At 41.1% G+C, this 12,765-nt stretch overlaps 1 protein-coding gene and 1 long non-coding RNA gene across 6 annotated transcripts in view; one reads left to right on the top strand and one right to left on the bottom strand.

Annotated features, from left to right (window-relative positions):
• Nucleotides 1–1,285: 1,285 nt before the first annotated feature.
• LOC129622935 (uncharacterized) lies at nucleotides 1,286–5,860 on the top strand. The gene is made up of 2 exons (XR_008700191.1): nucleotides 1,286–2,249; nucleotides 5,603–5,860. It is a non-coding gene; the product is annotated as an uncharacterized LOC129622935 (long non-coding RNA).
• A 5,816-nt stretch (nucleotides 5,861–11,676) lies between these two features.
• The window catches only part of DHX57 (DExH-box helicase 57), a 65,721-nt gene continuing 64,632 nt past the window's right edge, over nucleotides 11,677–12,765 (bottom strand). For all 5 annotated transcript variants that reach the window (XM_055539857.1, XM_055539856.1, XM_055539858.1 and 2 more), the window contains one exon: nucleotides 11,677–12,538. In XM_055539857.1, the coding sequence (XP_055395832.1) occupies nucleotides 12,395–12,538 (144 nt within the window). In that variant the 3' untranslated portion in view covers nucleotides 11,677–12,394. The remainder of the gene's footprint in view (nucleotides 12,539–12,765) is intronic.

A 12,765-nucleotide genomic window follows, 5' to 3' on the forward strand; every position in this document is an offset into this window, starting at 1 on the left:
GGAATGAAAAGTTGTGGGGGGTCGGGAGGAATCTCAGGGTGGCCGTCCACTAGTGTGTGGAGCCCTGTAGCAGTTGACTAGCCATGAAAGATGGTTTCTGTCTTTTATTGCATTGATGATATCCTGTTAAACTCAGTCTCTTAGCAGTTTATAGAGCAGCCCCATGCCTGTGGCTCATCTGAACTGACTGCAGGGGGATGGCTGGTGAACATAGACACAACACAAGGGATCTGAACTACCTACAAAGGACAGCATACCCCTAACCCACCACCTCTAAACAATTACAGGCTTTAGGGATATTAACTTATGGCGAAGGCAATGGCAACCCACTCCAGTACTCTTGCCTGGAAAATCTCATGGATGGAGGAGGAGTCTGGTAGGCTGCAGTCCATGAGGTCTCAAAGAGTCGGACACGACTGAGCTACTTCACTTTCACTTTTCCCTTTCATGCATTGGAGAAGGAAATGGCAACCCACTCCAGTGTTATTGCCTGGAGAATCCCAGGGACGGCGGAGCCTGGTGGACTGCTGTCTATGGGGTTGCACAGAGTCGGACACGACTGAAGCGACTTAGCAGCAGCAGGGATTTTAACTTAGGACATGAATTGGAATTGGACATGGCCAGTTACCTGAAAGAGTTTGGTACAGGTCTGTGCAATGGCAAAATAATCGGAGTCCCCTTGAGCTTCTGTTCCCAGCTATGGAAAGGGACAGAGCAGTGATGCAGTGTGCTGGAACAGCAACTATATGTAGTCTACAAAGTAGTATAACAGATGAGAGACATTCTAAAATGCCTACTCAAGTTGTCGAGTAATGCAAAAATCACTATTTAGGATCTAGAACAGCCGTGCATGACATACAGCACCACCATGGACATAATAGTGGCCAAGAATCCACTTCATTGGCCGTAAAGTTCAGATACGGGCCAGTGAAGATGACACACTGGCATCTCTACCCACCCTGTGACCCCCTGCTGCCAGGTTAGTTGAAAGGATGAGTGGATTGCTTCAACAACCAAGATAGGGAATTTCTGTACTTGTGGGCCCAGGAGGCTAACTCCAGCCTAGGAACTATAACTGAACATCCCAGGAACAGTTTTCCCAGTGCTTATGCCGTGTTAACCCACAGGCAACTCATCAACACCATGTGAGTTCAACTGTTTACCCCCAAAGGGACCATTGTCTACTACCGGTCAGGACAATAACTCACTTTTGCCCTTGCCACAATTTCTGCCCTCGGGAACGTATTATAAAAGAAATGGCTCTGGAATTGGCAGGTAAGTACCCTGTGGTTTGGGTAAGTCCCCTGTGGGGAATAGGATTAGAAAGGGACAGATTTCACCTGTCTTATACCTGCCCCACCTGAGAGGAAAGCAGGCATTTACTGGAGGAAGGCACCATTTATTATATTAACCTTACAATCTATTCTGCCACCTTGCCTGTATTTGGCACAGTCTGTGGGGACTGAGGGTAACTGGGCAGGATGAGGGTAGATTTGGCTAATGGTCGTGATCTCCCTTGTATCGTGCCTGTTAAACATCTTGGCGTTTCACCTGTTTGAGCAGAGGGAGCTGCTCACAGATTGGGAGGTATCAGTGACCTCTTTGCTGGGTCTACAGCAAGATGTCCTCCCCGGGACTTCCATGAAAAATGGACCCAGTAAGTGCCTGGCTCCAAATTTACCCACGTCTTACACTTTTGATACTCTTCAGCTGCTGTTGTCTGTATTGCACTTGTTTTATTGGGTGGAGGTGCACCTCTACATACCTGACCCCAGGAATATCACGTAAGAGGGGCAGACTTAAGGGGGTAAGGGTTGTGGAGTGTATGGTCAGGTCACTCGAGACGGCTGCTCTTCTGCTGTCTGTACATCCTCTGCTTGATGAGTCCCTGCTGTGCCTACACTGTGTTGGAACAAATGTGCTCGCCCTTGCCCCAGCCAGTGAGTGTTCTAATCCTTGGGCCAGAATGGCTCCACCTGCTAGTTTATTAAAGGGAAACATCTGCCCTGATGATGGTTGTTAACCTGAGGGGCTGTAAGGGATGGGTCTCCGTTGCTGGTTTCCCTGGTAACTGAGCCAACGTGAGGTCAATTCCCCCTGTAAAAGGTAGTCTCCAACCACCTTTTAAAAGGTGGTCTTGCCTCCTGCCCCCCCGCCCCCAGCGAAGACCGCCGCCATCACTGTGTCCTGCTCGCCAGCTTGTTTGTCTGCCACATGTGATGGGTTGTTCCTCTAGGACTTTTCTTCAGGTGTGTAAGCTCCCCCATCTATTAAACCAGTGATAGCTGTGTCACTGTTTCCCGACTCCCTCTTTGGACGGCAACTGCAAGGCTTGCATGCCTGTAGATACAGCCCAACTGGGACTTTTCAGGGGAGTGTCTACAGTGACCCCAGGGTTCCCGCATCAGGTTAGAACCCAAGGATGGGTTAGCACACTTCAGGCCCTTAGCAGAATCCAGCCTGCTGCCTCTATTTATTAAAGTTTTATTGGAACACAGCCATACCCACTGCTTTGTGTATTGTCTGTGGCTGTTCTTGAACCACAGTGGCAGAGTTGAGTATTGACAGAAATGATATGGATTGTATCTACAGAAAAATATGGCTGTTTACAGAAAAGATTGCCCTAGGAGAGAGCCTTGAACTAGCATGGTCCACCAGGGGTCAAGGAGGGTTTATGTCCCATCCATACAAAAGGAATCTTGTGCCTTTTGGAAGAAATACTTTAAAATACTTGGGTTTTAGGGGGTCTTTGAAAGCACTTTGATAACATAGCTAAGTTACTTTCCTGCATGGTTGTCTAATATTAACAGGATGTATCCAAGTGCTTTTTGTACTTTTGCAAGCATCAGAATCAGCTGGAGGGCTTGCTAACACAGTTGGGAGTAGGGCCCAGCAGTCCAGTCTGACCTAGTAGGGGTCCAGGAGCTTGCATTTGTAACAAACTCCCAGATAATGGTAGCTACCTGTCCCAGATCAGATTACCCTTGCAAAAGCAGTTTAGAAGCCTGGGGGAACAGAAAGGCCTTCCCTCACAACTGTAGAGTTCCAGAATCCTAAAAGTGAAATTTATCACATAGCCTTTCCCCTTCAAACCCTCAGATGTCTTTGGATGTTGGATAGGGGAAGGGGAATAAGAACAAATGGAAAAGATTCTGACAAAATGAGGGAGGTCTTGAAAAAAGACATACAGGAAATTATCCACAGTGTTGGTCAGGAGTGAACCTTGGCCCAGGGACAGGGGCACTGGTGTTGGTAGACTTACTTGCTGTCAGACTAATGAGCTGGGGACAGACTTTGTTGGCAGCTGAGTCCTCTGATTTGTTTGAAAATTTGCCTTGTGAGCCAAACCTGAGGATATGTGATTTGGCCCTGCCACGGAAACCTCGCTGCTTAGGGAGTTGGGCCAGCCAGTTCCTCAGCTCAAATTCCCCCTGAGGGTTTGACCTGCCTGTTTTTCATCCCTCTCCTGGTTCCAGATTCCCAGGGGGAGATCCTCCCCAAAGCCAGCTCCAGGGCAGTCTTTGAACACAACTGGTGTCAAGAATATTTTTCAGAACAAAAGGTTTTCAGGACTTTGAGTATCTTTCGGTCTTGGAGCAAACTTTCCAACCTCTGCCCTGTATCTTGCTATCCACTCTGCACTTGATTTCCTAAATCTCTCCTCCTAAATGTTATAGCTGAAATACACCTCCCATGAATTGTTTTCAATAAAATTAATGAAATTTGAAACATTCACAATGGTTTTGAGAACTAGAATTTTTATGATGCCTCTTGGAGTAGATTCTAGAATGCTAGAGTCAAAGCTAAGGATTACTATAAATTTTGGGAGAAATCAGAGCAGTGAAGGACTATAATTACACATACTTAGGTGGGCTGCCGTCTATGGGGTCGCACAGAGTCGGACACGACAGAAGTGACTTAGCAGCAATGGCACCCCACTCCAGTACTCTTGCCTGGAAAATCCCATGGACAGAGGAGCCTGGTAGGCTGCAGTCCATGGGGTCGCTAGGAGTTGGACTCGACTGAGTGACTTCACTTTCACTTTTCACTTTCATGCATTGGAGAAGGAAATAGCAACCCACTCCAGTGTTCTGGCCTGGAGAATGCCAGGGACTGGGGAGCCTGGTGGGCTGCCGTCTATGGGGTCACACGGAGTCGGACACGACTGAAGCGACTTAGCAGCTTAGCAACTGCATCCACTGCCAAATACAATTGGTTTAAAAAAAAAACAAACTACTTTGACAAAGGAGTAACATACAAAAAACTACATATTTAGTGTATACAGCCTGATGAGTTGAAGAGAAGCATACACCCATGAAACCATCACCACCGTCTATGCCATAAACACATCTATCACCTCCAGCTTTTCCTGCCTTCATTATTATACCCCTGGTTTTCATTTTTCAGACATGAAAGGATTTCTTTATTAAAAATTATACCATTATCAGACATGCTTTTTTACTTTTGCATACAATGTATATAGTTGTTTTTGTAGTTTTCATGATTTAAAGACAACATTGTACTGTGTTGATGGACTAAAACTTATTAAACATTTTCTTTTGACGTTCTTTTTGCTATCATAGTTTATGGTTCAAAGAATGTCTTCATATGTCTTCACTGCTGTTATCAAAAGCTAGTGCTTAGAGGGAACTTCATGGTGGTCCAGTGCTTCTCTGTTGGTCTGTGCTTCCAGTGCAGGGGGCACAGGTTCGATCCCTGGTTAGGGAACTAGATCCCATGTGCCATAACCAAGACCGGGTGCAACCAAATGCTAAAAAACCCCCTCCAAATCTAGTGCTTAGAAATGAAAGTACAATACTCTTTAAATAGTTTGTGTTACTTGACATCAACAAAAACAATAATGTGTATACAAATTTCATTACACCCTTAGAGTATTAGTATTTTATTTAATTTTTATGACTGAACATAAGATGGTGTTTTACAGTTGCTTTGTTTTTACTGACATTTCTCCATGTGTTTCCAGTATGGGTACTGTTTGAATCATATCTTAATTTTTTTTTTTAAATCTTCATTTTCAGAAAGTTATTTCCCCCCATATTCTCATCTTATCATAACTGTTTCTTTGTGTTTATTTTTATTCACATGGCTATATATTAATATGTTAATAAGCAACTGTTAATTGTACATGCATCGCTTCTAACTTATTTGGACATAATTTTAGAGTTACAGAAAATACGCGAGAACAGGACAAAGAACTGTCCTGTATCCTTTATCCAGCAAATGTTAACATCTTGCCACATTTGCATTTTCTGTGCATGTGTGTTCATGTTTCTTCCTGAACTGTTTGAGAATAAACTGTGGATACAATGGAAATGTGAGAACATTTTCTTAACCATGGTACAGTTATCAAAACTAATATTCATACAGTAATATAATTTAATACAGACATTATCTAGATTTTGCCTATTGCTCAATGTTCACTATATCAAAAAAAGACTTGTATTTGGATCATGTCCCTTTAGTTTCCTTTACTCTGGAGTAATTCCTCAATCTTTCTTTGACTTTCATGACATCGACATTTTTCAATATTGGCCAGTTATTTTGTGCAATATCCCTCAATTTGGGTTTCTCTGTTTCCCAGTGATCCATATCGGTGTGCATTTTTGGGAAAGGAAGACCCTGGAGATGACAGTGGATTCTTCTCAGTGCATCAGGAGGCATACTGTGCTGATCTGGCCCATGTTTGTGACGTTAACCATGATCACTTGGTTAAGGTGGTGTCTGTCAGATTTTTCCACTGTAAAATCACTTCTTTTTCTTTGTAATCAGAGGCATCTTCATACATACTTCTAAAAGCTTCATTGAGATATTAACATATAAAATTCATCCACCTCAAGGCATAATTCAGTGATTCTTTTATTTTGGTAAATTTAGTTGTGCAGCCATCATCACAATCTAATTTTTTAAAAAATTTCCATTGCCGCCACAAGACCCTCTGTCTCATTTGCAGTAGATTGCCATTCGTACTCTCCACCCCAGGCAAATCACTAATCTACTTTCTGTATCTATAGATTTGATTTTGGGGGGTATATTTCCTTTAAATGGAATCATACAACATATAGTCTGTGTCCGACTGGCTCCATTTAAATTTACTCTGGTTAGAGAACTAGATCCTGCATTCCAAAACTAAGACTGGAGTAGCCAAATAAAACATTTTTAAAAAATAACTTTACTCACTTGTATAATATTTAAGACTATATCTATTGTGTTGATGAACCACAACTTATTAAAATATTCCCCTAAATCTTGAATTTGATCTCCATGTTGTAGCATATATCAGTGGCTTCTTTTTATTACTGAATAATATTCCATTGTGAATATACTTACATTTTGCTTAATGGATATTTGGACTGTTTCCAGTTTGGGGCAATTATGAATAACATTGCTGTGAACATTTGGGGCAAGTCTTTGTGTGGGCATATATTTTCATATTTCTTGGGTGAAATACCTAGGAGTGGAGTTGCTAGGTTACATGACAACTAACATTTTAGGAGACTGTCACACTATTTTCCAACGTGGCTACGCCATTTTACATTCTATAGTACCTGATTAAAATAAATTGGTTATATTGAAATTATGAGTATAAATGTGAGAGGAATTTCTGTAACCCCAGTATGGGTTTCAAATTAGCCATGTAGCACATATTAGTTATAAAATGGACAATCGGCCTTCTTGTTAACTAATCAGATTGCATGCTTCGATTAATCCAGTCTTAGCCATGCTTATTGTAGAAAAGGATGGTATAAAGATTTATGGGCTAGAAATAATGGGGACAGCTGAAGTTTAAATGGGAAAGAGCACAGGTGAATTTCAGAGACAGAAGAGTGGCATTAAGAGAAATGTCTAATTACAAGTTGTTTTATGCTGGGTCTATAATTAGTGGATTAGTTCCCTCGCATGGGTAGTCCCTTGGTGCCCATGGTATAGCACGGCCTCTGACTGTACATCTGTCTTTTAAAGTACACAACACATTTTTGACATTCAGTCTGGTCATCTTACTAATAATCACGTCCTAAAACAAAACTGATTTTTTTTTTTTCTGGTTCAAACTATGGGAGGTGGATTACTGAACATAGAAATTATAGTTCTGGTTAGGCTTCATGTTAGATTTAAACATTTTACAATCATAGACCTGTAGTGCTGTATACTCCCATCCCCCCTTTTATTAACCCAATTTGTGTTTTACCGTATTGGCCAAAGTCTACTAGATTGGACTCTGTTCAAATAATAGAAAGATAAGGGTGCATGTGTTCATGTTTTAAACACCTTAATATGGACCTAAGTACGAAAACTTAACTTTGCAGTGGAGAGTGTTAGCAGTGTTAGTATCACATACAATTATATTAACTATAACATTTTCAAAAAGCATGTCTTGACTTTTCACATTTTCAAAATAAATGACTTAAAAAAATTTTTTATGGTAGAACATCTTTTCAAAGGAAAAGTATCCCTACCTATCTGTGCATGACTTTGCCATTCTTACATACATTTACCTCACTTTCTCAAGTACTGTGTATTTTTAGTAAAATGATATACTCTTAAGCTCCTAGTCACACAGTGCATGTTTATTAAAGTTGATTTGGCAGAGATTTTGCTTTCGGTTAGTCCAAGTATATTTATATTTTAAAAGACAAATATGGGCATACTTTTGGAGAAGGAAATGGCAACCCACTCCAGTGTTCTTGCCTGGAGAATCCCATGGATGGAGAAGCCTAGTAGGTTGCAGTCCATGGGGTCGCACAGAGTCAGACATGACTGAAGCGACTTAGTAGTAGTAGTATGGGCATACTTTATATCTGACTAATAACTAATAGACTTTATAAGCAGTTACCTATCTCATGTTGTTTAGAATGGTTTTCTTTACCTTGGCACTGGCAATTTGAATGGGTGATTTTTTGTTGTTGTTGTTCAGGTGTCCTGTGCATGTAGGATATTTAGCAGCATCCTTGGCTTCTAACCACTAATTGCCAAGGATACTCTTTCCCCCTTCATATGTGACATCTCCAAATATTGCCAGGTGTCCCCTGGTGAGCAAAATTGCCCTAAGTTGAGAACCACAGATTTTAATATAAAAACTACATTTTCTTCCATGAGGAAACTTCTTTCGTTTTGTACATATATTTGTTATAATTAATCAATCTCTCTGGACAAATAAAGTCTTACAACAGAAGTATCTGTTAACCTTTCATTTTTTTTTTCCTGTTAACCTTTCAAACTACACATTTGAAACCCAAGAATGGAATGAGACAAAACTTATTAAAAGCAGAAGTAAATGAATTAAATGAGTAATTTACTCATTTACTCATGAAGTAAATGAGTCTTTTTGGTTAAGTTAGCTTGTCTTTTAATTGTTGTAGAAAAAACAGGCAAGGATAGTTTCTTGATTAAAATCATTGAACATTAACTCCTTCAGATCATTTTTGGTAACAGCTAGGTTGGAGGGAGGCAGCAGGAACTTCATTTTCTATACATAAGGAATAATTTTTAAAAACTTCACTGTTTTGAAGTGCTTCTGTTGAAATATTAATTATTATATACTTTACCATTTTAAGCAATATTGTAACATGTCAGGGCCACCATCCTAAATACCGCTTCTCATTGTTTGGTAGTTATGGGATTGGGCTGAATTTCCAAAGCCACCCCTGAGTGGTTGCTTTTCCAAACAAACCCTTCTTATGCTGGCTTTTGCTGCCATTTGTTTCTTTCCTAAAACACTGAAATAGAGTTGAAAAAACCCAGTCCATTGATTCCAAGGCGTCCTCTTCCCAGCTATCTCACTGGGGCGCTGTTTTCTGGCTTGTTTACCAGGCAGCTGGTTAGAACTGATTTGGGAGTAGAGCTGGGTGGCTCAAGTCGGGCATGGATGGGGCAAAGAGGCCAAACTGGGAAAAAGTTCAAATTTGGGCTGCTGTCCCGTGTATTTATGAAACATTGATTGTACTCTTTCCTAATGATTCACACACAAAGCTTCAGTTCCCCAAAAGAACTCTTTTTCTGCTCTTTGATGCAACAAATTATGAAAACAGATTTTAAAGCACCTTAAGGATCAGTGATTGGCTGCAAGTCATATTTAAGACCAGTCTTTGATAAACCTTTTGAGTGGTAACTTAGAAATGGCAAGAAAAAGCTTGTCCATGTTAATGACCCACTGTGGTTAACTGTTCACTGTCATTGCAGTTTTAGACATGGAAGAAGCCTGTCACTCTAGAAGGATCTGAAACTATTGCAGTGATAAAAAATTGTACTCATTGTTTAAGGCACTCCGTACCATGGCACTCAAATACTGACTGACACAGATTCACAATCAAGCTCTAATTTCTGAAAACAATATAGCTCACCTTGTACATATTAAGCAAATATCTCCCTGCATTTGGGGGAAAATAAACCCTAGGAATTATGCTTAATTCTAGCATGATTTAGGAGGAAAGAGGCAGCCTCTGCCTAGGCTTGTTCAGGCATAATATGGCAGTGTGACCATACTCTCCTGTCCCTGGGAACCCCCAGGAATCCATTATTTATGTAGCAAGTGAGTGACACCCACAAGACACCCTCAGAGTGTGAAGCCCAAGCTCACCAGCTCTCAGTCCAGCAACTGAGACCACAACAGAGTGCTGTCCCCTTAGAGCCAGCCTGGGCTGCATCTGAAAACCACCCCTCAGTCCCAATTTGCTTACATTTGCTGTATTTCAATTTTACAAAGTACTTTGGTTCCTGACTAGGGTTCTTGGCCTCCTTAATCAGCAGAAGTTGACAAAAGGCCAGACTTGGGCGAGGCTTTTGGGGGCTCCTACTGCAGCAGGCGGTAACAGAAACAAGTGGGCTCCCATGCTCACTCCCTGAGGAGGGGAGCACTGGTTCCTTAAACAGGGCGAGGGCAGGGGTGGATGCAGGGGTTAGGCCAGAGGGATGGCGAAGGTGGTCTGCCCACACCCTTGGCAGTGCTGTGTGGGTTTTTGCTCTTGTTCCCAAGTTGCCCCACTGCCCATTTAGGCAGTTATTTTTAGTCCCTTACATATATATATTTTTTGTTACTTTGTTGCTCCAGGAGAGGTTTGCCCAGGTGCAAGCACTGCAGCAAAGAGCCCCAGACCCCAGCCTATCTCACTTTCATAAGGTCTTATTTTATGACAACCTCTCAGGGACACAGTCACACCATTGCCTAGAAATAGAAAAAATTTTCATGCCTACAGATCCACAGTCTGCATGCTTTGATATAGTAAACTGCTCAGATAACAGAACGGGGAGGATAAAGACTAAAGTTCATTACTTCTCAGGGAGTTTGAGTTGTAACATTCAGATATGGAACTCCAGAAGGAAGAAGACAAAGCTAATGTTTTATCAACCTGACCACCTCCCTAAGTGTTGAGCTATTTTCATTTCCTGAGAACTTCCCAGTTACATATTGGACAAAACAGCAGTGTGGGCTAATTTTGTAGCGAGAACTTCATTTAATGTTGTTCCCTAACTAGATTCCTGTAAAACGAGTATTTGAGAAATCATTTACAGACTTCTCCATAAAATTAATGTTAAAAGCTGACCATCTTACTAGTGCTTGGAAATCCACTTTCACCTTGAAATACTACTGCATTCTGACTTGAATCACAAAGAAAGAATCCAATTTTATTTATTTCAAAATTACAATGATGAGCTTAAGAAATTTAGTTAGGGGTGAGGATTTTCTTATGAATGCCTTCAGTCAAGGCTTTCCAAACTTTTTCAGTCTGGCACATCTAGAGATTGATAGGATTTATGTTTTTTTTTAATTGATATAGTTAATTTAAAATATTTCAAAGGTACAGCAAAGTGATTCAGTTATACATATATTGAATATACTTTTTCATTCTTTTTATTATAAGATATTGAATATAATTCCCTGTGCCATACAGCAGTTCCTTGTTAACCTATTTTATACATAGTAGTATTTACATGTTAATCCCAAACTCTTTTCTTTCCCATCTCTCTACTTCCCACCCTGCCATACCCTTTGATAACCATGTTTTCTATGCCTGTGAGTCTGTTTTGTAAATAAGTTTGTTTGAATCACTTATTTTTTTTTTTAGATTATACATAAGTGATATCATATACGCTAGGGGCCCCTAACCTCCAGGATTTAATGCTTGATGATCTAAGGTGGGGCTGATACGCTTGAATCATCCCCAAACCATTCCCCCCTACTCGAGTCCATGGAAAAACTGTCTTCCATCAAACTAGTCCCTAATGCCAAAAAGGTCGGGGACCACTGATATATGTGACCATTTGGACAGTCTAGAAGGTTTCCTGGAAACTTAAAATAATAGCTTGAAAGGTGAACATCCTTCACTGAGGTGCTTTTGTTGAGTTAGTGCGAATTCTGTCTGTAGTGGGAAACCTGTAGTAACTCTCTACCTGAGGGCTACACATACAAGAGTACGTCTTCCACTCATTTTTCTGGAATTCTTCTTGGACGCTGAAAACTATCTAGCCAAGGTAAATGTATTCATATTTTTTTTTCAAAATGTGAGTGCCACATTAACCTAAGTGGTGACTGAAAATAAGCACTCTCATAGAAGGTATTTTTATGGCTGTAAATCTGACACTAGCATGGCAACTTTCTCCATGAACCTGAACCATGCCAACTATGTTCTGAGAATACCATTAAAATTCCCCTTCAGGTAATGTGAAATGTGGCCCTTAGATCCGGGCGAGTTCAAAAGACAGAGGAAGACTCATAAATGGAAAACCCAAAAGAGAATGAAAACACCCAGGTTGTTCTGCTTTTAAGAATAAGAGTGTTACTGATAAAACCAGCTCACATTTTAATAACAAATAAGAACTCAACTTTTTTTAAGCTGAATTTTAATGAGTAAAAATAAACCCCTCACAAATGAAGTTTACATAATGACCTATGGCTGAAAATGAAGTTTTAATTTTTCTTGCTCACATGAGTTTTTCCCTTCTCTGTTCTGATTTCTCTCAGTTGAGCTTTTATGACAGAAAAAAAAAACTGGTATTTCTCCTCATGCCCCTCATCTCACTCTAATAAAAAGCAGAAAAACAGAGATTAAAACCACTGTATTAAACGTTCACTTTTGTGTTAGCAGATGAATTTCATTCATTCCAGGGCAGTCAGAGAGGAAAAAAAACAGGCAGGTTGGTTTTTAAGCTGTCTCACACTGACACTCCAAACTGTGCCAGGCAGGAGTGCCCACTGCTTGGTTAGCAACACTCAGTCTGGAAAACGTCCCTAAAGGCGTGTGTGGCTGCAGCTGACTCAGCAGAGCCTGCCCTGGGCTCCTTCCCCTGGCGGCCCCCACGCTGCAGCTGGATGGAGAAGCGCCGCTGTCGGTTCCCAGCTGAGCCAGCAGGGGAGGAGTGAGCACTCCGCGACAGGGCTTCACTGTGTGGTGACGAGTTTCACAATCGTGCTGATGATCCGTGACCCTCGAGGACAGGTGCACAGGTCTATGCTTGGGTTTTTTATCTTATCCTGGAGGAGCTGGTCAAGTTCACAACGAAGTTCCTTTACTAATTCTGCCACCTAAAATGAAAGTTGCGATGTAAGCAGTGCTTGGACCACCAGGGGAGGAAAGGTGGTTAAAGGAAATTCTCCAGTTGTGATGACCATTGTTCTAGGTCTCTGCTATTAAATCCATGGGGGGAGAACGAAACACTTTTTTTCTTCCCTCTAAAAGTGCTTCTAAAGTTTCTTGATGCAATTATAGGTACATACAGCTCTGAAGTGTACACTGGGGACCATTATAAAAA

This window comes from Bubalus kerabau, chromosome 11, assembly GCF_029407905.1.
Source record: "Bubalus kerabau isolate K-KA32 ecotype Philippines breed swamp buffalo chromosome 11, PCC_UOA_SB_1v2, whole genome shotgun sequence".
In the NCBI taxonomy this organism is placed as follows: domain Eukaryota; kingdom Metazoa; phylum Chordata; class Mammalia; order Artiodactyla; family Bovidae; genus Bubalus; species Bubalus kerabau.